The 21,868-nt window shown below is 40.8% G+C and overlaps 1 protein-coding gene across 5 annotated transcripts in view; it reads right to left on the bottom strand.

The window, feature by feature from the left end:
- The window catches only part of PCLO (piccolo presynaptic cytomatrix protein), a 522,605-nt gene extending 501,018 nt beyond the window's left edge, over window positions 1–21,587 (bottom strand). For all 5 annotated transcript variants that reach the window (XM_042859416.2, XM_042859418.2, XM_042859417.2 and 2 more), the window contains exons 1-2: window positions 21,158–21,587; window positions 13,761–14,955 (exon numbers count right to left, since the gene is read on the bottom strand). In XM_042859416.2, the coding sequence (XP_042715350.2) occupies window positions 13,761–14,955; window positions 21,158–21,396 (1,434 nt within the window). In that variant the 5' untranslated portion in view covers window positions 21,397–21,587. The remainder of the gene's footprint in view (window positions 1–13,760; window positions 14,956–21,157) is intronic.
- Between the last annotated feature and the right edge of the window lie 281 nt (window positions 21,588–21,868).

Genomic DNA, 21,868 nt, shown 5'->3' with positions numbered 1-21,868 from the left:
TATTCAGCACAAAGGGAAGGAATAAGGTAAATAATTCATCTATTGTCTGTACCTCTAGGCCTCTATTACTGTAGTATCCAGGAAACTCACAATTTGTAATGTATTTCACCTCACAACAACCCTGTGAGGGAAATAAATGCTATTTTACAGATGGGGAACAGACTACATGACTTGCCCAAAGGCTCACAGGAAGTATGGCAGAGCAAAGAATTGAACTGAGCTCTTCTGAGTCACAGGTTACGACCCTAATCTCTGGACCATTCTTGCTCTCTTCTTATGCCCCCATAACTGTTTTAAGAGAGAAGAGCAGAACAAATACAGCATTGTTTTCCCCTGAAGGCTATCTGCACAATTGCGGTTGGGGCACCATAGGATTTCAGAAAGGACATGTCAGGCCAGAGGAAGAGGGAGATGAAGCCAGGAAAACATCTGCTCCACATGGCATTCCCCATGCTTTTCATTGCTACTCAGTTTGGCATGGTATCCTGCATGGCGACGATTTCCAACAGGAGAGTTAGTTCTGCTCATTACAGCATTATCTCCTATTCCTCCACACTCTCTATTCCCTTTGGAGGGGAAAGTAGGGCACAGGTTCAGCCACGAAGCCAGTGATATCACATCTTCTGCATAAGCCACACTGCCAAGGGACAAAGGGAGCTGCTCACAGGGGCAGATCACAGGGGTAGTACAGAATTCCTTATAGGCTCTTGGCTGCCCCAGGTGAGAGGAGATTCATGCATCCTGCTCCCTCCCCAGACTTGCAAAAGCTCCTCCCTACCACCAACCAAGGTGAAAACTAGGACATTTTATGTGATGAAGGTTTTGGTATTCAAGGGGATGAGCCAAGCTTACAGGACAAAATAATTAAGAGACAACTTCAGCTTCCACTTCAAGTGTGTGCAACTCCCATTGAATTCACTGCAAGTTACACCCATGGAAATGAAAACTGAATTGGCCCAGACTGCTTTTTAATTACTACATTTCCCTCTGTACTTACCCAGCAACACATTTTCAACAATGACCAGAAAAGGGATTTTAACATTTCGACAAAGTATCTTTAAACACCACCTAGATTGTCCCTAACTATTCAGATATGTACAATATACATATGTTATGAAAGACAATCTCAACAACAATAACTGCTTCCCTTATAGGAACACTGGTTAGGCCCCAGATGTAGGTTTAGCAATAACCAAAACTGTATTAGTATGAATGTTGTCATACTGACACCGTCTTTTGTCTTCCTAAGACTGTTTTTGGTTTGTGTTTAAACACTCCTCTGCAGCGTTCGCAACTCAAATATCTGATTAGTGCAGGCAGCCAAAAAGTGAAACTGACTAAAAACAAAACTGAAACAGGCCAGTTTAATTTCAGCTGACTGACTTAAAAAAGAATGAAATTTACTGCTGTACATAGGGCAGGCGCAAAGGCTCTGAAGTCGTATTTTGATGGCTTAAATGATACATATCAAAGTAACCTCAATGAATAAAATGTGTTGCTATTTTCGTCCTAACTTCTGATTTTACCAGCAATAGTACCACAGACCTGGACACTAGGATGGCTCCCCAATACGCCAACCTCTTCATGGGCCACCTTGAAGAAGAATTTCTGGACAAATGCACCACAAAGCCAATGATATACCTGAGATACATCAATGATATTTTCATCCTCTGGACAGATGACTTAAACTCCCTCATAGATTTCCACCACAACTTCAACCACCATCACCCATCTATAAAACTCTCTATGGCACACTCCCACACCAGCATCAACTTCCTGGACACCAAGATCAGCTCCACAAAATGGAGCCCTACAAATAACTATATACAAAAAAACCCACAGATCATTGCACCCATCTTCATAGATCCAGTAACCACCCCAAACACACCAAGAAATTGGTTATCTACAGCCAGGCACTCAGATACCACAGAATATGCTCTGAGGAGAAAGTCCTGGATATACACCTTAAGATGCTCAAAAACACCTTCACCAAACTAGGACACTCCACCAGAGAAGTAGATTACCTCATGGAACAGGTCACCCAAATACCCCGAGAGAACCTGTTTCAATACAGAAATAAAACCCCCTTCGACTGCACACTCTTAGTTGTCATCTACCACTCCACACAGAACTCATATAGAGTAGCATCAAACAACTACAACCCATACTTGATGGGGACCCCATCCTGAAAGAAAGCTTTCCTGAACCTCCTCTTTTGGCCTTCAAACAACCCCCAATCCCTGCAAGCTCACCTTCAGCAGCTAGTTCCCAACAGACCAGGACACACCAACTCAAAGCGGCATCAGACCCTGACAGAACAACAGATAAAAAACCTGCAGACATATCTCCACTGCTACAATGATCAACACCCCACACAACATACCTTTCAGGATCCATACCAATCACAACATGGGGTGTACCTCATCCAGTGCACTAAATGCCTCAATAGCAAACTATATGGGTGAAACTAAACAATCACTACACTCTCCAATGAACTCACAGAGGAAAATGATAAAAGACAAAAACACCCTAGCACCTATGGGTGAACACTTTTCACAAAGTCATCATTCAATATCTGACCTATCAGTCCTCATCATCAAAGGAAACTTGCACAACACTTTCAAAAGACAAGCCTGGGAGCTTAAATTCATAACTTTGCTAGACACTAAAAATCAGGGACTAAACAGATGGATTTATGACTTATTACAGCAATCTGTAACCCACTAATAACTCCATCCAGCTGTTTCTTCCCATCCCCTTCATTTTCTTCCTATGACTGGCGGGGTGTTAATGGGTCACTTTCCCTTATATGGTCCCTTGAAATATGTATTATGGTAATTACTTTTGGTAAACAATCTGTTCCACCTTGTATTTAGCAGTGACACTGAGTTCGTTTCCGAGACCTGAAGAAGAGTGCTGTGTAAGTTTGAAAGCCTGTCTCTCTCACCAACAGACGTTGATCCAATAAAAGAAATTCCCTCACCCACCTTGTCTCTCTTACCACCAATAAAGTCATTTAAAAAAATAATGATGTCCTTTTAATTTTATCAAATGCTTTCTTCACCATGTGATACAATGAATGGTAAACACAGCACCTAGTTAAGTCCAGCCTGATTATAGTGTCCAATTAGAATCTAAATAAATAAATATGAGTCCACTCTGTTCTGAAGTTTGCAATATATTATAACTTGAGCACCAACAATGTTAACTGCCTCTGTATTCTAGGTTTTCATTTTTTATTTTGTACTTTCTGAATCAAAATAAAGCTTTTAAAATAAAAGTTAATGAATAACTTCTACAACTGAAATTAAGAAAGAAAAACAGAGATTTTACTTTTTTTTAATCCCTCTGTTTTAGCCATAAATTCCTCCCAGGCATTTTAGTTGGAGGAATTAAGTGCCAAAACCCCAAAGCCATTATAACCAATACATTTCATCTTAAATTCAAAGAACTGTAGTTTGCACGTGTTTTAACTGAAGGAGTTGTAAAATAAATTATGTTAAGAGCTGTATTTTATCAACTAAAACATATTGAAATATGGGCCTGATCATGTGTCTACTGCCATCAAAGAGTTTGCTTTTGATTTCAACGGGAGTAGGCTTGGGCTATATCCAGGGCTGCTCTTCCATATTTTTACAGAGAATGTAAAATTTGCATTGTGGGAGGGTGAGCGCCTCACTCTCCATTTCCCCTCTATTCAATGACCATCATCATAAAAGGAGAAAGAGTCAGCAGTCAGAGCAATGTGTCATGGGCAGCAATGCCCTGGCCCAAATCCCAAACTCTAAGTTATATGTATTTCTTCCCAGAGCCAAAAATGGCCAAACCCCCTAGTGCAGTGTGGCCTCACCACTGATCTGAAGCTAGTGTAATTGACCAAGGAACAATCACCCCAGTGGATTCTTTGGTGGAGTAGAGGCTCCTATGCTACACCTCTTCATCTCTTCTGCCAGTATAACAAGGAAAATGGGACATTGCCAGATCATCTCCAACCATATTGATCTCTTGGCTTAGTTTCTGGCCATTTGGGGCCATCTGCAACTCCCTGAGATGGCTCTAACCCGAAAGGCAAGACCAGCAATGCACAGAGTATGGAAAGACCAGAGGAGTGAAAGATAAGCTTTACACAGCCTTTCATACTCCCCGTAACCTGCATTCAGGGAGCATCCGCCAGTCTCCACGATACAGTCCAGAATGCTTCATAAATAAGGACTGTATGTGTCATACATGGTGATAGAAATGTGTTTGAGATGGGCATTTTATTTAAAGGACTGACAAAATACTGAGAATAAGCACCCAATAACTCGAGGAGAGATTTGCACAGAAAGCCAAGATAGCTGCACACATCTGTGAAGGAACTGAACACTGCCCTAATAGTAACTACAGTCATCTGCGCCTCCTCCCCCCACCAATTTTTTTTAATCTTTTATCTCCTTCACAATCATTTCAAATTTAAAAACTTTCAGTCCAAAGCCTTTCATTCCAAGTTCATTCCAAAGAGAGTTTTTCTAAAATCAATGAAAATAGATTTTGATAAAGAAAAGAACATTGGCACAACCTGTACTAAAATCTCATGGACACAAGCATAGTAGAATAAGATTGTTCTTTTCCACTTCAACAATTCAGTATCCTTAAGGACTCACGTCAGATTAATGTGCTTCCAAACATACTTTCCTTAATAATTTCAGTGAAACTTTTTGCCACAGATACAATGAAAAGTCTGACATCTGCCACGGGTTTCTTCCTTTCTCTTGCCCCTCAGCCCTGTTAAAATTTAACAGATTTCCTGTTGCACATATCCCTACTAACACTTTTGTTCAGTTTTCAGCACTGTAATATGGAAACCACTATCCTCATCTCCTAGCTCTCTGATGTGAAATTATGTTATTTCAAAATAACAAGCAAACACTAAAATATATTTCACAAACAGACGAGCCGTATGTTCAGAGAAATAATAACAGCTTTCTAATGACTGTACTAGTTAAAAATGGGAGCTCCAAAGTAAGCGTATTGTCTATTTTCTAGCAATACCATCTATGAAGCGTGACCATGAACGAAAGACCTGTACCATCTTATTCAACAGCTCTTCTTTCTCTGTCCATTCAGAGTCAGAACTGCTGACTCCAGTGACAAAAATACATATTTATTGCTTTCATGTTTAACTTTCTTTAGCCCTACAGAGACAAGACAGCTCAGGACGAGCTGGATTCTACTCCTTCTTGTGCATTATCAATAGAATGGTTACACCTGTGCAAACCCATTGAAGGCACAGGACTAGCACGGGTGTCACAGAATGCTTTAGCTGACCTGCAGGGTCCCCACATCTTCTTTACATTTCAGATTGAGCACATTTGAAACAACATTCACTGAGACACAATAAAAATGGAGCTATTCTGACAGCCATTTCTCAGAGCAAAGCTACATTTTAAGATAATGAAACTAATGATCATTTACGCTAAGTGTCCTGGCAGTGTGAAGGAGCCTTAAAGGGTGTAGAAAACATAAGGACCCTGTATATTCCCAGCACAGGGTAAAGATTTATGAACCCTGTAGGGGATTGTAAAGGAGCCTCAGTATAAATGAGAATCAGGTCCAATGTATTTAAAAGGCCCAACTCTGCACCGAAGCGTGACCTAGAAGTCAATTCCCAGCACGGGAACAAACATGTGTTTATGGCTCCCAAAGCCTCCAACAGGAGCCAGAGACAGGAATCTAAACTTGATTTATAGAACAAATTTTTACCTAGATAATATTAGGCCCTAAAAATGCAAGTCAGCAATAATTCATGTATGCTGGTAAAACATCATAACAGATAAGAAGCTAAGTCTCAGAATCCTGGAGTGGGCAAAGCAGGAGTCGGTTCAGCTCCAGCCCAAATACAACAGGGATGACATGGCCATTCTAAACTCAGGTATGTAACGCATCAGTTAAATCAGTCTGTGCAGCAGATGACTGGAGGGTAGCTAAATGTAATGCCATTTTTGGTAAATGTTCCAGAGGCGATCCTGGCAATTACAGGCCAGAAAGCCTAACTTCAGTACAGGCAAGTTGGCTTTAGTAAAAAACAGCATTATCAGAAACCTAGTTAAACATGATACGTTGGAGTAGAGTCAGCACAGCTTTTGTAAAGGGAAATCATGCCTTTACAAATCTATTAGAATTCTTTGAGGGGGTCATTCAACAAGCATGTGGACGAGGGTGATCCAGTGGATATTCTGAACTTGGACTTTCAGAAAGCCCTTTACGAGATCCTTCACCATAGTCTCTTAATCAAATTAAACAGTCATGAGAAAAGAGGGAACATCCTCTCATGAATCAGTAACTGGTTAAAAGATAGGAAACAAAAGGTAGAAATAAATGGAGAGAGGTAAATAGCATGGTCCCCCCAGGCTATGTACTGGGACAACATATTCATTAATTATCTGGAAACAAAGCAGTGAATAATAAGGTGGCAAAATTGGCAGATGACACAAAATTACTCAAGACAGTTAAGTCCGAAGCTGACCACAAAAAGTTACAAAGGAATCTCACTAAACTGGGTGATTAGGCAAACAAAAAGGCAGATGAAATGTAATGTTGACAAATGCAAAATAATGCCAAATATACGTACAAAACAACAGGTTCCAAATTAGCTGTTACCACTAACAGTATAGAACACAAATGGTTAACAAATAAAAGTTCATCTGTTCTGCATAAAAAGCATACAACCAAGTGAATATCATTGGGATTTGACAATAGATTATCCTTTCTGTTCAAAGAAGGAATCATCCACACTTCCTGCCCAGTGATTACCCAGAAAACAGCATCCCAAATCACATGACCTGATGCAGTAGTAAATTACAGTTGCTGGGCAACAGTAATACCAGTGCAGATGGCTCACTGCAGTTGACATCTTTAGCTATGCAGATTAATTTATAATTTACTTGTGTTAAAAACTGGACAGAAGAGTTTCCTGGGCTAGTGGTAACTTACTTAAAAGCCTTTTAGAGTATTTTCTATTTAAAATGATCAGCCTACATGTTGGAAGGTCAGACATTTCTTGCCATACACTGAGGATTGTTCAGCTCTTTTTTTTTTTTTTTTTTTTTGCATTAAAGAAACTAGAAGCTACAGGACAACAATGCTTTTAATACCATTCTGCCCTGAATTAAAGAGTACTAATGTAGACATGCAATCTTCCTCTGATAAAGAATAATGGACAGTGTATTGGGTTCTTAAACAGGAATACTTCAGAATGGAATAATACTATTGTGTATGTACTGAGCACTTTTCATTTGAGGAGCTCATCAATTCTTCCAACAAATTCCACTTTGTGTAAAAATATACACTATATTCTACTTTAAGTGGATCTTTCTTATAGCAAAGTAGAATTAAAGGAGTTACACTAGAGATTAATTTGATCCAAAGTCCCAAATTATTTCAGTACACAGCAATGTTTAAACTGCAATTTAGTAACAGTGAATCTCCAATCATTCTGTGGAGGGGGAAAAAGCATTTTATTACTGGAGGATTTTACTGCAGATATTTCATTTTAACACCAGGAGATAAGAAACTTTTTAGATAACTGACTGAATATTTTTTGGGTCAGATCCTGATCTCTACTATCCTGGTGTAACTCCACCCACTTTAATGGAGTAGATCTGGCTTTACACCAGTGAATCTAAGAGTTGAATCTGATATGATATATTTAGATACTAATAAATAAAATAAATACATAATCTTGATCTTTCATTTTGTCTTCATACTTACAATAGTTTATGGAAGGATTCAAACACTTACTACTTTTCTCTTTTGCACTGCCTTCTTCATGTTGCCATCAGTAATAAATACTCTTCAGGACTCAGAGTATTTTACAGAGGACTTGCTGCGTCACAGCTATTTCTACTGCTCTAATAAAGCCTAGACTTGGAGTCTAGGATTGTAGACTTATTTTTGTTTACAGTAAGTTTCTAGTCCATGTCACTTTCTGGTTCTCATGCACTAGCACAATGCTGCAGTTTTTGAACTGTAAGCATTGCAGAGAATGTTTAGATCTAATAAAAGGCTGTCTTCATTAGCATATGACAAAAAAGAAAATAATGAAAACACGTCTATCAATACTGTATTAGGTTTATACAAAATGGTGTGCCTTTAATGCAACATTATGTTTGTTAATTCAAATTCAAAAAAGTCATAATGAGGGTTCCCCCAGGAATGGAATGTACTTATCAGGGTGGGGCTTGATAAATTCATGAATGGGACTATATAATGAGGTTCCCTTGGATAGCAGGGAACTGGATTAGATGACCCAAGAGGTTCCTTCCAGTCCTATGTTCCTCTGAATAACAAGATACTCCCTTGTGTAAGAACAGTATTTTGAACTACTGTATGTACTTTTAAATGAGTTTCTTAATAATAGATGTGCAAAGCTGTTGAGTTATAATTGCAGTGGATACCATCAATGAGTTTCTTCAATTTCTCTGTTTAAATTCTTAATAATATGTATTTAACATGCACCTTACCAAATCATCCCCTCACCAAAGACATGGCATATAGATATATCAAACATATAAATAATGACAAGTATTGGTAAATAACTATTATTTATCATGAAGAACATTCCAATTCAGTAACAAAATGGAAATAGAAGGTAACAGGAAAGTAGAAGGGAAGAGTATCCATATTACACCACTGAAAACATGTGGAAAAGGGTTATTGAAGGTCAGAAGAGATGGACAGATAGATTTAAAGGTGGAATGAATTGTAGGATCTCTAAAGGCATGTGATATCAAAGAGAAGCCCAGGGAGGAGATCTGAAATATATAACTAGGGTCTACAACATTAAGAGCTCTAGAACTTGAGTCAATCTGCCCCTTTATAGACATCTAGTGTAATATGCATACAGGTGCATTATCTCAGCACAATCCCTGGCTGAGTATGTGTTATGCATCATCTTTAGTGGCTGGTTCACAGAGGATGACCGACTGCTACAACTACCAGCCAAAGAAAACAAAGTATAGAAGTTCATGCGTTTTGCCCCTGGTTCTAGCAAAGCAAGTGTTTAAACATATTAGTAGTGCTTAAACAATCTGGAGGTGCTGATACAGTCATCACTGAGGACCTGTGTTGTTGGTTTTTAGAATAGAGAATGTAAGAATGAAAATAAAATGATGGGGGGGAAATTCCAAATGATCACACAATAAAACACATAGTTAGGAGGCTGGTTATTTGAGAGACATTCTCATTCTCTTTGATGTGAAATTCGAAAGTGTGTATATGAGAAGTAGAATGGACGAACAAACATCAACCGTGTTTAGATTTTTTTTTACCTTATGTAATTGTTTCTAGGCACACATATAATACAGTGATGAATTGAATATAAATACCTAGACACATTAGAGAGACATACGTTGCCAGACACATGCTATTTATGGTGTGCTTTCAGTCTAGAATGTGCTGCATAAAACAGAAGACAGACAATACCTTGTCCAAAGACATTTGCAATGTAAGTTAGTTCAGTCACATGGTGCAAATGATGATCTGATCTCCTGGCAGTACAGTATCACTTTTGGGTCTTGGTTACAAAGTTCTCTATATTGAATTGAGGTGGACAGGCTTCATATAGGATGTGAATTTTAAGAAGCAATTTAAATGAAGAGAGGGTGAACCTCTGGTGTTATTTTGTACTTTCTTCCATGCTGTCCTGATTCACGCAATGCTCTTCTAGAGCTAGTCCGCACGGCCACTACCCTGTCCTTATTCAACCCTCCTCTTCAAGAGCCACTTCTATTGTGATGCCTACAAGAAATCTGCCAACTAGTAACATAGAAATTTACGGACTGCCATACTGGATCAGACTAGTGGTTCAATCTCCCATCACTGACAGTGCCCAGAACCTGATGCTCCAGAGGAAGGCGCAAGAACCCCTGCAGAAGGCTGTTATAGTAGTTTACAAAGGAATAGTCGTGGAACTAAACAATGAATATCCTCTGTTACATGCTGTAGCTCTTCCCCCTACGTTTTGTTCATCTGTCTCTTTTTCATTTAGAATTGTCATTTTTTGGGACAGGGACTGTGCCTGAATAAGAGAGAGTTCCAAATGAAAGAGATATGAATGGAAGACACAAAGACATGAAGAGGTGATACAAAATGCACAGTAGGGCAATGTAGTAGGAACATTGACTTGAAAGAGTGAGCAGGAGGAAATGAGAGTTTATGCAAGGAAAACTAAACAGTCTTGAATGGGAACATGAGAAGCTTAACTGTTACGCAGCAAGTGAGAAGAAGTCAAAGAAAGGATTTCTTTAGGTAAATGGTGTGATCTGAGGGGTGAGAGGGAAGATTATTTTAGCAGCATTCTGGATGGACTGGAGAGGAATAAGGATAAACCAGGAAAAGAAAGTTTTCACAGTAGTCACAGCAACAGACAACCAAGTAACAAAGTTTTGTTTTCAAGCAGTATGGTGAAAAGAATGTAGGAGATGTGGTATAGGAAGAAGCAGCAAGATTTGGCAATAGCCTGGGCATTGGATGAAAAGGGGGATAAGAAGATGATTTTGAGCTATATAATGGAGGGAAAAGATCAGGAGTTCTGGTTCTGTTATATTCCATTTCAGATGGTCACAGAACATCCAGAATGAGATTTCAGTAAGATTGGAGATGAGAGGCTGAGCAGAAGAGGAGAGGTAGATATGGGAGTCATCAGCATAGAGCTTATAGCTGACTAGATTAGAAGCACTCCTCCTTCATTTATTGAAATGATTGCACTGTGAAATAAATGCCTTACCCATGTTTATTTCAAAGTATGATATGAAATTCAAATTTCCTTTTACATATGTATGCAATCAGATGGTCTTAAAGGCAGCTGTATTTATTGTCTCAATGTATTGAATTTCATACCCAGGAATAGTGCCTACTTAAAAAGTTAGTGGAAAAATCAAAGATTTTTCAAATACTTACAGTTTTCTCTAAACCAGTTTGGTTCAAATACACTGAAGGCTCTTGACTATCTTCATGCAGGAGTGGCACCAGAGTTTTTGGCACCCTAGGCGGGGGTTCTTCCACGCTCCCAGTTGTCATCAGCAATTCTGTGGCGGGGGGGGTCCTTCCGCGCTCCCGGTCTTCCGGGCACTTCGGCGGCGGGTCCCGGAGCGAGTGAAGGACCCGCCACAGAATTGCCGCCGAAGACCCGGAGCGCGGAAGGACACCCCACCGCCGAATTGCCGCCCCCCCCAAATCCTGGCACCCTAAGCGACCGCCTAGGTCGCCTAAATGTAAGCGCCGGCCCTGTCTTCATGGAAATCTGATATTTTAAACATAAGCCAACTTTTGAGCTATCAGAATCCCACTAAGGAACACACAAGAAAGAAAGAAAGAAAAGCCAATGCTCCAATAACTGAATACAAAATGGGCCACAGAAATGTTATCAATTGGGAGTGCCGAACAAGCAGGAGAAATTTCAACTAAACAACTAAAATGGTTTCTCTCTTTCCCCCCTGTACAAGAAAGCTGCAAAGGCTTGAAAACAAAGGTTTATAAGAATTTCATCTTTGAATACAGCTAACATCAATACTATGGAGACAAGGTGAGTGAGGTAATATCTTTTATTGTACCAACTCCTGTTAGTGAGAGAGACGAACTTTTGACCTTACACAGAGCTCTTCTTCAGGTCTGAGAAACTTACTCAGAGTGTCACAGCGAAATACAAGATGGAACAGTTTGTTTAGCATAAGTAGTTAACACATATTTCAATGGACCATTCAAGGTGAAGTGGCCGATTAAAAAGCAAAGTTGGTCCAATAAAGATATTAACTCACCCACCTTATCTTTCTAATATCCTGGGACCAACAAGGCTACAACAACACTGCATATAACATCATGACTGTCATACTATAATATTTCCTGTGTATGCTTAATGATTTTTATTTCTAAACACTCTTTCTGAGATCAATTCTCTTGAGATCAATTATTCCAAACCTAGACAAACATCCAATTATTTTCCTATAATTTGATGCAGCACAAGGTCCCACCCAGCTAGCCAGACTCAGGAGGTGGGAGTGTGGCAGTAAAGTTTCAGTGTACCAGTGTTTCCCCTTTGCCCCTCATTAAAGAACACTCCTGCCTAAAATGTCCCATATAACATTCTCCAGCAGCAGTATTCTCTGGTCACTCCCCTTGAACTTGTCCTGCAACTGGCCCTAGAACCCACAGGCTATAAAGCCCAATTCACACCTCTGCTAATCTTAGAATTTGCATGCATCAACTCCAATGCAACCTTTTGATATCCCAGGAAGGGCTCAAATGGGCTTAAGTTTGTATCCTCTGCATAGAGGTGCAGAGAGTTACCACTGCATAACTACAACAAACCTTTTTTATTTCATTTCTTTATTAAAAAGACTGCAAACTAATGAATAATCAAGGTTGACAGATGCAAACATGCCATTTGTCACCAGGTACCATCCAAAAATGCCGCTAATACAAGATGTGCATGTGAATGAGATGTATCAATTATCAATGTTCTTTCTTGTTGTTTATTGTAGTCTTTATATTCCTTACCAAGCTAAGCACAACTGGTGACTTTTTCTCAAAATTCACGTTCAAGTTCTAGCTGTTACCAGTTCAGGCTTCTTTCCATTAGCTTTCCTGCCCAACTAAACCAAAAACCACGGTCCTCTCTAACATCCTCTCTGGTTGCTTCATGACTGGTTTGTTGGGTTCTTCTCTGGTACCAGTTCTACTGTGCTCAAATTTCTGGGTTATGCCAAGAATGCAGGCATTGAAAATAACAAACCCAACTGCAAAGCAACTTTGGGAAATTAGAGTAATGGGGGTTTAAAAGCAAAAAGAAGGGTCCAGATATTAATGTGAATTCCCATGGAAATGATGCAAACAGCACAAATGTAGTATATGGGTAGTTAATCAAGCCACCATACACATCAAATTAAAACAAGTTCATTTTAAAAAATACCGTCCTAATATTATTTTTATGTACCCAGTACTATAACTACAGGAGATCAGGGTTAGGAGTGGAGATAAGTCTGAGAGATCCTTCTGTGAACTAAAGAATGGTCCACCTTATTGGAAAAAAAAATTGTAAACCATCAAATTACAAATCATCGGCCAGATTCTTAAGTGGTCTACACACCAGTGTAGCTCCAAAACTGTGTCAATCTAGACCACTTAAGGAGCTGACCCTGTATCCATTTCAAGCACAAATTTTCACTAATGTGTGACTAACTGCTCCAGATATTAAAACAGAAAGAATTTTTTAAAATTCTAATTTATTTTTTCACCATCTGAACTGCTTGTTTACTTTTGCACCTCCCTCAGCAGAGATACTAAATACAGGCTAGTCAGTGTCACTTTTATTGCTTAGTCATTTCCTATATCATTTATCTTTCTAGTTCACAGACATCAGCACAAGACTATGGTATCTGGGCTACAAACACAGCAGGGGAGTGTTTAAATCCAAACAAAAGTAATTGTTTTAAAAACAATGTTCATATTAGATTTGGTCTTCTTATTTCTATTGCAGTCATGCTTAGGAGCCCAGTCACAGACCAGGACCCCATTGTGTTAGATACTGTGCAAACATAGAACTGTCATTTCCCTGCAAATGAAACGTGAATTGTTTGCCTAAACAACCTAACCTTCTCCTCTTAACTTGCTATAATGGGCCTACGTGATGTATCACAAACCATAATAGCTTCTGGACTTAGCCATAGTGAGTTTTAGCCCAATTTTGGGGCCTAGCATGAAAATCAATGTTAGACACTACTCACCTCTATTATATGCGGATTGGGATTAAAGCCACACAGGCTGCAGACCATGGTTTGACACTGTGTGCATGTATTGTAATTGGCCTGTTCTGGAGTGTGCAGCAGCAGTTCAGTGCTAGTGCAAAGAGGACAGAAAGTTTTCTTTGGGGCTGATTCACCAGGTGTGGCTGCAGTTACTTGTTGCTGTGAAGGTTTACCAGGCCCTGGTTGCTGGCCTGATAGTTTTGTAAGTCCTGGTTGTTGTGACGGTAGCTTTGCAGGCCCTGCTGGCTGAGGAGATGGTTTTGCAGGCCCTGGCTGCTGAGATGGTTGTTTAGCAGGTCCTGCTTGCTGAGGGGATGGCTTCCCAGGCCCAGGCTGCTGAGATGGTTGTTTAGCAGGTCCTGCTTGCTGAGGGGATAGCTTTGCAGGACCTGCTTGCTGTCCTGGTTGCTGAGAAGGTTGTTTTGTAGGACCTGGCTGCTGTGCTGATGGCTTTGCGGGAGCTGGTGCGTGGGATGGTGCTCTAGCAGCATCCGGTAGCTGTGGTAATGTTTTGGTTGGGCCCGGTTGCTGTGGTGAAGGTTTTGCAGGACTCTGTTGTTGAGGTACCTGCTTTGTGGGTTCTGATTGCTGGGGCTGAGTTCTCTGTGGCCCTCGTTGTTGAGATGGTTGTTTTGCTTGTTCTGATGGAGGGCCTGTTGGCTGACCAGGCCCAGGTTTCGGAGCTTGCTTAGCTGCCCCTGGTTGCTGCTGTTGGGGTGGCAGTTTGGAAGGCCCTGCTTGCTGGGGTGCAGATTTGACAGGCTCTTTTTGCTGAACTGTTGGCTTTGGAGGTTGTTGCTGAGTTGGATGCTTTGCATGTCCCTTTTGCTCCTCAGGCTTTCCCTGGTCCTTCTGAACTGCTTTTAGTTTCCTGTTGGCTTCTTCCTGGGCTGCATCTGAGTCCGATATCAAATCAAAAGGATTGAACTTGTTTACGACTGAAGTGACTGCACTTAATGGATTGGCCTCAGAGAGGAAGCTAGGCATCATACTTGGCTTCTGATCTTCTTTAAAATCAGTCCTGGATTTAGATTCTCTCAGACTAATGGAAGAAGGGCTCCTTCCAGGTGACCGTTGTTCTGTCTTCAACACATCTACTGTTCTGCTTTTGCTTAAACTGGATGGAGACTTACCTGGCTGTCTTGCATAGTGGTTTATATCAAGCTCAGGATGTCTGTGGGGAGAGAAATACAGTAAAATAAAAATAGTGAAAGACTAACTATAAATTAGTTGCAATTATTGAATGCTTTGGAAGAAAATGTAAAGACAAATAAGGTAGGAAAAATTAAAGATTATGGCCCCTGAATCTTCAACTGCTTAACTTCAAGCATGTGAGTAGTCCTCAATGGGACTATTCAGATGAGTAAAATTACTCATGTGGTTTAGTGTTTGCAGGATCAGGGCTTATTACTACAAGGATTATCATATTTTTTGTTCCAGAAACATTTCTCTGAATATTTAGTAGATGTCTGGTTTAGTATTTAGAAACTAATCTAACAGAAGAACCATCTTTATCCAGAGAATTTTCTTTCAGAAGTCTGAAGCACTACAAAATTAAGCTGTGGTTTTCCATTTCATCTAAACCCAGATGACTAACTCTTCACAGTATCTCTTGGGGTGTACAATTCAAACATGGAGACAAAAGAACAGTAAAAGAGAGAGGTGTTCCATGATCAGCAGATCAAAGCACGGCCATCCAGGAAAAATACTCACATGTTGCAAAACATTTATATAATTGTGCTCTGGCTATTTGTACCTACTTTTAATGGTGTATTTACAACTGAATATGCAGCAGTGATTCAGGCACCAAAAATCCCAGGAGATCAAAATGTAGAGATGTCTTTTATTATAGTATTTACACTGACATTCATGAATAATAAAGAAAAAGTATCTCTTCATTAAGATGACGTACAAGCTAGCTAAGAGAATCACTTCTTTTTAGCTTTTTCATTAATAGCACTGAAACTATCCCTCTTTCCCCCACCTAAAAAAATCAGAATTTATCTGACAACAAAAATATCTCTGTCTTATTCTGCAGGGGGTTTTCCTTCGCGAGGTCTCATTTCCCTTTATTTTATAATAGAATATAGAAGGTTAAGCTAGGGAAAGAAGGGAGGCAAATCCAGAGAATACCTCTAGATGTAGTATGGTGTTTTAATTGTTGCTCTGTTGGTTTGTACCTGGAGGGGATGATATTCTATTCAGTGCTATTGTATTTTACCTAAAGGGTGTGATGTGATGTTCTGTTTTGTGCTATCATTTAGTCTTTCCAGGAGGATACGATACTCTCTCCTGTGCCACCATTGTGATCAGTTTTCAGACATCTCAAGTTAAATATAGTCCCACATTTCCAAACTTGTTATTTCTTAATGTACATTCATGAAAATCAGGCAGTCATTCATTACAGTTAGCCTATTAAAGAATCTGAGGTCCATGACTACAATAAAAACAAACTAGCAGTACGATAATTTTTAATTAAGGGTTACATCAGAACACTGCCATAGTTATAAATAGTAGTAACATGCTACACTGGATTTCAAACAGCTAATGTTACTATAAACACGCTACTTTAATTCGTGAATATTTTGAGCTTTCATTAAATCCCTGATGACAATGAACTACGCTAAGAAAATCTATATGGTAACCATTTTGGTTCTCAAGATTCTGGCAGTTCGCAATTTCACATCAATCCTGACATGCTTTTTAAAAAGTTAATTGCAATTATCCAAAACAAGGATGTAGGGAACAGGATTCCCATGGATGGCTAATTGCTTTTATTGTCATCACATTAACTAGGGTTGCCAATTTTGGTTGGATGTTTTCCTGGAGATTTCATCACATGACATAATACTTAATTAAAGATTAATCTTTAATTCCTGGAGACTCCAGGCCTATCTTAGAAGGTTGGCAACCCTAACATTAACTCTGACTAGCAAGCTGCTTTCAGTGCTACACTTTTTGTTTTTTTCCCCCAGGATAACCACATGGATTATTGGGAGCTTTATTACATGACCCACTGAAGTCAATGAGAGTTGTTTCATTGACTTCGATGAGTATTTGAGTGGGCCCTTACTTACCAGGAAGAAAGGTATATCCAGCATGGCCCAACCATAAACTGAGTCCATACAATGTTTGCAAATGTACTATAAAGCTTTTGCTAGCTGCCAGTCAGGCCTATTTGGTTTTAGTTCCATGCCAATTTGTGGTACAAATTGGATTCATCCAAAGACGTAGTGCTTGCTTAGCAAAAATGTATCAGCTATTATACTAGAAAAGGCTGAGTATGGTTCTGGTATTAATGCTTGCAACTGTTCAAGAAGTTTGAAAGTTTAGGTTCAAAACAGCAAGACCCTAAGAGAAAAAATGGAGGTATGACCATTAACAATGCATGGACATAAATACTGCCTAATGGCTGAGAATATTGAATATGCTTTGAGAAACAAAATTCAAAGTTCAGGTCAGGAAATATGAGGTTAATTACAATTCCTTATGGATGAAGGACAATTACTGCTCGATGCTGCCAGACTGCATGTTTACTGCGCAAACCAGATTTGTTTTGCCATTCTGCATAAATGAATGTTTCTATATGAAGGAAAACAGACTGTACCTAAAATGTGGAAGAAAATGACTTCAGAGGACAAATTTATTGAAGACTTTTACCTCTGTAATAATAAACCTGGATTTAGGCTATTTATTTTTGGGCAGATGTGTGTGGGAGCACAGTTTTTCTAATCTTTTCTACATCCATGTGACAACTGAGTTTTAAGAACTCAGTTATTGTAGTCACATATTGCATTTATAATTGTTGATACTTCTGTAAATCTCAGAACTTAATCTTCATTTTTGTCTGGCAGGGAATTTCCTGTTGCCAAACATTTTTAAATGGGGAGAGGAACTCCATAATTTTTAAAGGGAGGCGGTTTTTGAGTTGTTAGACCAAAAACAAACCGCCTTTCTTCACTCCCCAATGCCCTGATTCTTTTGTTTCTCTTCCTCATTTAGGCCCTGATTCAACAAAGCACTCAATTTCAATTATGTAATTTATAGGGCCTGATCCAAAGCCCATGGAAACCAATTGAGGTTTTACTATTGATATCAGCAGGCTTTGGATCAAGTCTTTATTAGCCTGAAAACCTTCATGATAAAATTAGTTAAACCAAACTGTTTATACCGTCAATTACAATTCATTCTTTTAAAGCCAAAAATAAATTATTAACAATGAACACAAATTAAATGATCCTTCATATTTACAGAACATACATGTATTCAAAAACAGATATTTCCTGCTGGTCATTGTTTACTTTCTTAGAGTCAGTAGAATCATGGTACTGACAACAGACTGTATTTATTCTGGAAGAATAAATGCAATACTTAGGAAGCGTGGTTCTCAGGCTGGGCTACTTTCACAGCATATACTCTCAAAATACAACAGCAATTTTTTTGCCAGTGAAAGGAGATTGCTAATCCATTTAATCACAAAATTAAGTTTACCTAAAAATGAAGTGGCTGTGCTAGAACGAGGTTTGATCATCTAATCATTTCTGATGATATGGAACAGATCCTCTGCTAGTGTAAACTGACATAGTGCCACTAACATTCTATGGAGCTAAACTGATTTCCACTAGCTGAGGGTATGGCTCTTTGTAATTCAGTCACAGTTTGCAGACTACTAACTAAAAGTTGTCTGATTTTCTTCAGAGGTGCTGAGCACCCAAATCTCCCATTGAAACTAACTGGTGCTACAGTTGTTCAACACCTCTGAAAAATCAGGTCAATTTTATTTAAGTAGCTCTTTTTAAGTACTCAGGTTTGGAAAAACATGGTCTTAGTGCTTATAATAAAATGGTTAAAGTGTCATAATATGCATTACTTGCTCTAATACCAGCGGCTGCATTTCCAATTACTTGAAAGCACAAAGCCTCTAAAAATAGATATAACTACAGCACTTATTTTATTCAGGTGAAGGGGCAACTCTGTATCCTACTACTTATATTGCTTGCTATTAATAAGTCAGTAGTTGACAAGATGTGTCACACAATGGTATATGGAATATCAGTTCTTGTTATATTTAGAACAGGAAATAACGGAGGTAACTCAGAATCTCAGATACACTGTATAACAGTTGGTATATGCTGTCCTTAATATGGCAACCACTGTACACTGAAAACAAAACTAATTTTTATAAAACAAAAATCTAAAAGCCAGTGCAATAAGGGCACCATAGCAATGTGATACTGTGCAGATACTGAGCCTGAACTTCGGCATCACCACCTGAACCATTTCAAAATGAAACTGGAATAAGCCGGCTATGAATGTATTGTTGGGAACAATCCTGCACTGGAAAATAGATGGACTAAATGACTTAAAAAGCTCTTTCCCATATCTAATTTCTTTGCTCACATAGTGTTACTCTTCAAAGCAACAGCCTCTGGAAGAGCAAAAAAGTTTGAAGCTAAGGAATCTCAACATCGCTAATCTAGTCAGTTGCTTAAGTCAAAGTCATTGTGTGCCTGATCCAAAGACCGTGGTAGTCATCTGAAGGACTCCCATTGAGATCCATGGACTTTGGATTAGGCCCTCAAAAATCAGGCTTCCCACCTTTGCCAGAGAATCCCAGCAGCAGCAAAGAGCAAGTAAAGCTACTAGATACTTGAGAATACCGATAGGCATGCAGATATTGTGGTGATGAGCACTAGTACACAACTCTGAGATAGTGTAGATGATAACATAAGTCATCCTTTTACCCAGCATAGCAAAGCACACTGGATTATTAAAATGTCAATTTTACCAAATACAGACAGGCTTTATTTTAATGAAAAGCGAAGTTAATTTATATAACTATAACAATCATCTAATTATTCCAGTTATCCCAGAACATAATTTTAGGGTAACAACTGTCTGCAGATATAAAGATGTGGCCAAATAACATCATTTTAGCCACCCCTAACAATGTACTGGGAATGTTTATCGTCCTCTGAACTGGCAGGTTAACTTGAAAACAATAAACTTTTAAAACCTGTGTGTCTTTGTGGTATCCCAAACTGCTACACAAAAGGGAATTTTGAGCTTGATTATGCACCGCTGGAGGAGTCCCCACTGGTTTCAGTGGGAGCCAGGGCAGGCCCTAAATTAGCTATAGAATTATATTCCACACAAACTTTCATTATTTGTCCATTCTTAACAAACACGCAAGAGATATAGGATGAAACCTCAGTTTCAAGCAAAATGGAGGCAAATTCATCCCAGGTGTAATTCCACTGACCTCTGTGGAGTTCCTCTAAGGGGGGATTTGGTCCAATCCTCCTTTTTTGTGCCTGACATTATATAAACTGAATTGGCATTTATCTGGGATGAGGTCAGTAGGCCACAAGAACCTGTGGAACAGGGAGTCAAAGGAGGTTCCTTTTTGTAGCCTGCTTCAAGACAAACAACACACACAGCCCCTGAAAACTGTAGGCTCCAAACTAGCCATACCTGGATTGTGGTCCTGAAAAAACGGGCAACTTCAGGACCCTGGACAAGGGAAAGGGAAACCTCTATCTTCGCCTGACCATAATATGAGTTAACAGTACTACTGTATTACCAACACACAAAGATAAGTAGTATTTTTTGGGGGGACAAGCAATGGATTGGGGGTAAGAGGGAGAATAAGGAAGTAAATTATCTTAGCTTTTAGATATACATGAATAGGTGAAGTCAACCCCACACAAGATACAGAATCGCTATTTGACAATACAGCCCATGCTCCCTATTTGTCTTCACCTTCCCTCCCTCCCCCCAAAATGAGAAAAGACATAAGGGGGGACAATATAAGTGAAAACACAGAGCCTTTGGACTTTGGCTATCTATATAAACCAATGGTTACTCGCAGAGGCAGATTAAGGACTTTCAGATAAAATAATGCCTTAGAGTTTGGGAAGATTCAGAGAGACTCCATCGCTCCAGCAGCAGCCGCTACAGAACTGCTCGGTGTGGGCAAAGCTCTCCCGGCTCCCATTCTAGCTGGGGGGAAGGGGAAGCATCCCAAGCCCCTTTATACATAAAAAACCCCGATTGTTCTTATCTGCAAACCGCCCGCTCCCTTGCCACCGAAGCTAACCAACCCCTGGGTCTGGTCCAGGAAAGGGGGTGGGGGAGAGGAAGCAGCCCACTGGAAGAGAGGCGGATTATTCGTGATGATTAGAAATCCTCGCCGTGGGGGGAGCAGACGCTCCATCCCAGGGTCCCTACTCACGCTACCTCCCCATCTACTCCCCGCCTGCACCATGCACCGCCTGCTCCTGATGCAATGCACCCGGCTCGCAGGGCTACGGCAGCGGGAGCAGCCCCCCACCCCGCCGGGAAGGGGGCCGGTAGAGGGAGGTTTCGTGGCGTGCCTTTGCATGGGAGGCGGCTCCGCGCTGGTCGCGCCGGGGAGGTTTCCTTTGGGCAGCCCCTGCGCCCTTGACATGACAGCGGCGATCTGTCTCCTCTCCTCCTCGCTGAGCTGGCTCAGATCCGCCTCCACGCCGGCTGCCAGCCCTTGCCCTCCGCCATCCCCGGCTGCGGCAGCCGCCACCCCTTCGGGCAGCCCGGCCAGCGCTTCTCCTCCCTCCAGGCTCGCTTCGTTGCCCATGGCTGGAGGGCTGGCTCCCTACAGGCGAGCTCCCGCCGCTCCTAGGCGCAGGCAAGGCGGGCTGGGCTGCTGGGCGGCTCCGGCCCCGGCTCGGCTCGCCTCTGCCCCGGTGGGGAGCGGGGCAGTTAGTCCTCGGCGGCGGGCGCCGCTGCCTGCATGGCTCCGGGGCGCTGGCTCCGGCCGCTGCTGCCGCTGCCGGGGCGACAGAGAGAGCGGGCACCCGGGCGCTGCCAGCCTCGCTCTGCCACCGCCTCCCCGCCTCCCGCCGAGCGCATGCTCCGTGCGGAGCGCAGGTGGCTTCCTTCCCTCCCCGCGCCCACATCAGCGGCCCCCTCCTTACCCGGGCATTTAAAGGAGACGCGGAGTCCCAGTACCCCCCCCCCCACACACACACACATACGAGACACCCCCCCTCCAACTCATAAGTGCCGCAAAAAAGCTGCATCTGGCGCCCGGATCCAGCCAGTTTGGG

This window comes from Chrysemys picta, chromosome 1, assembly GCF_011386835.1.
Source record: "Chrysemys picta bellii isolate R12L10 chromosome 1, ASM1138683v2, whole genome shotgun sequence".
Lineage (NCBI taxonomy): Eukaryota > Metazoa > Chordata > Testudines > Emydidae > Chrysemys > Chrysemys picta.
This window is presented reverse-complemented; position numbering and strand designations above follow the sequence as displayed.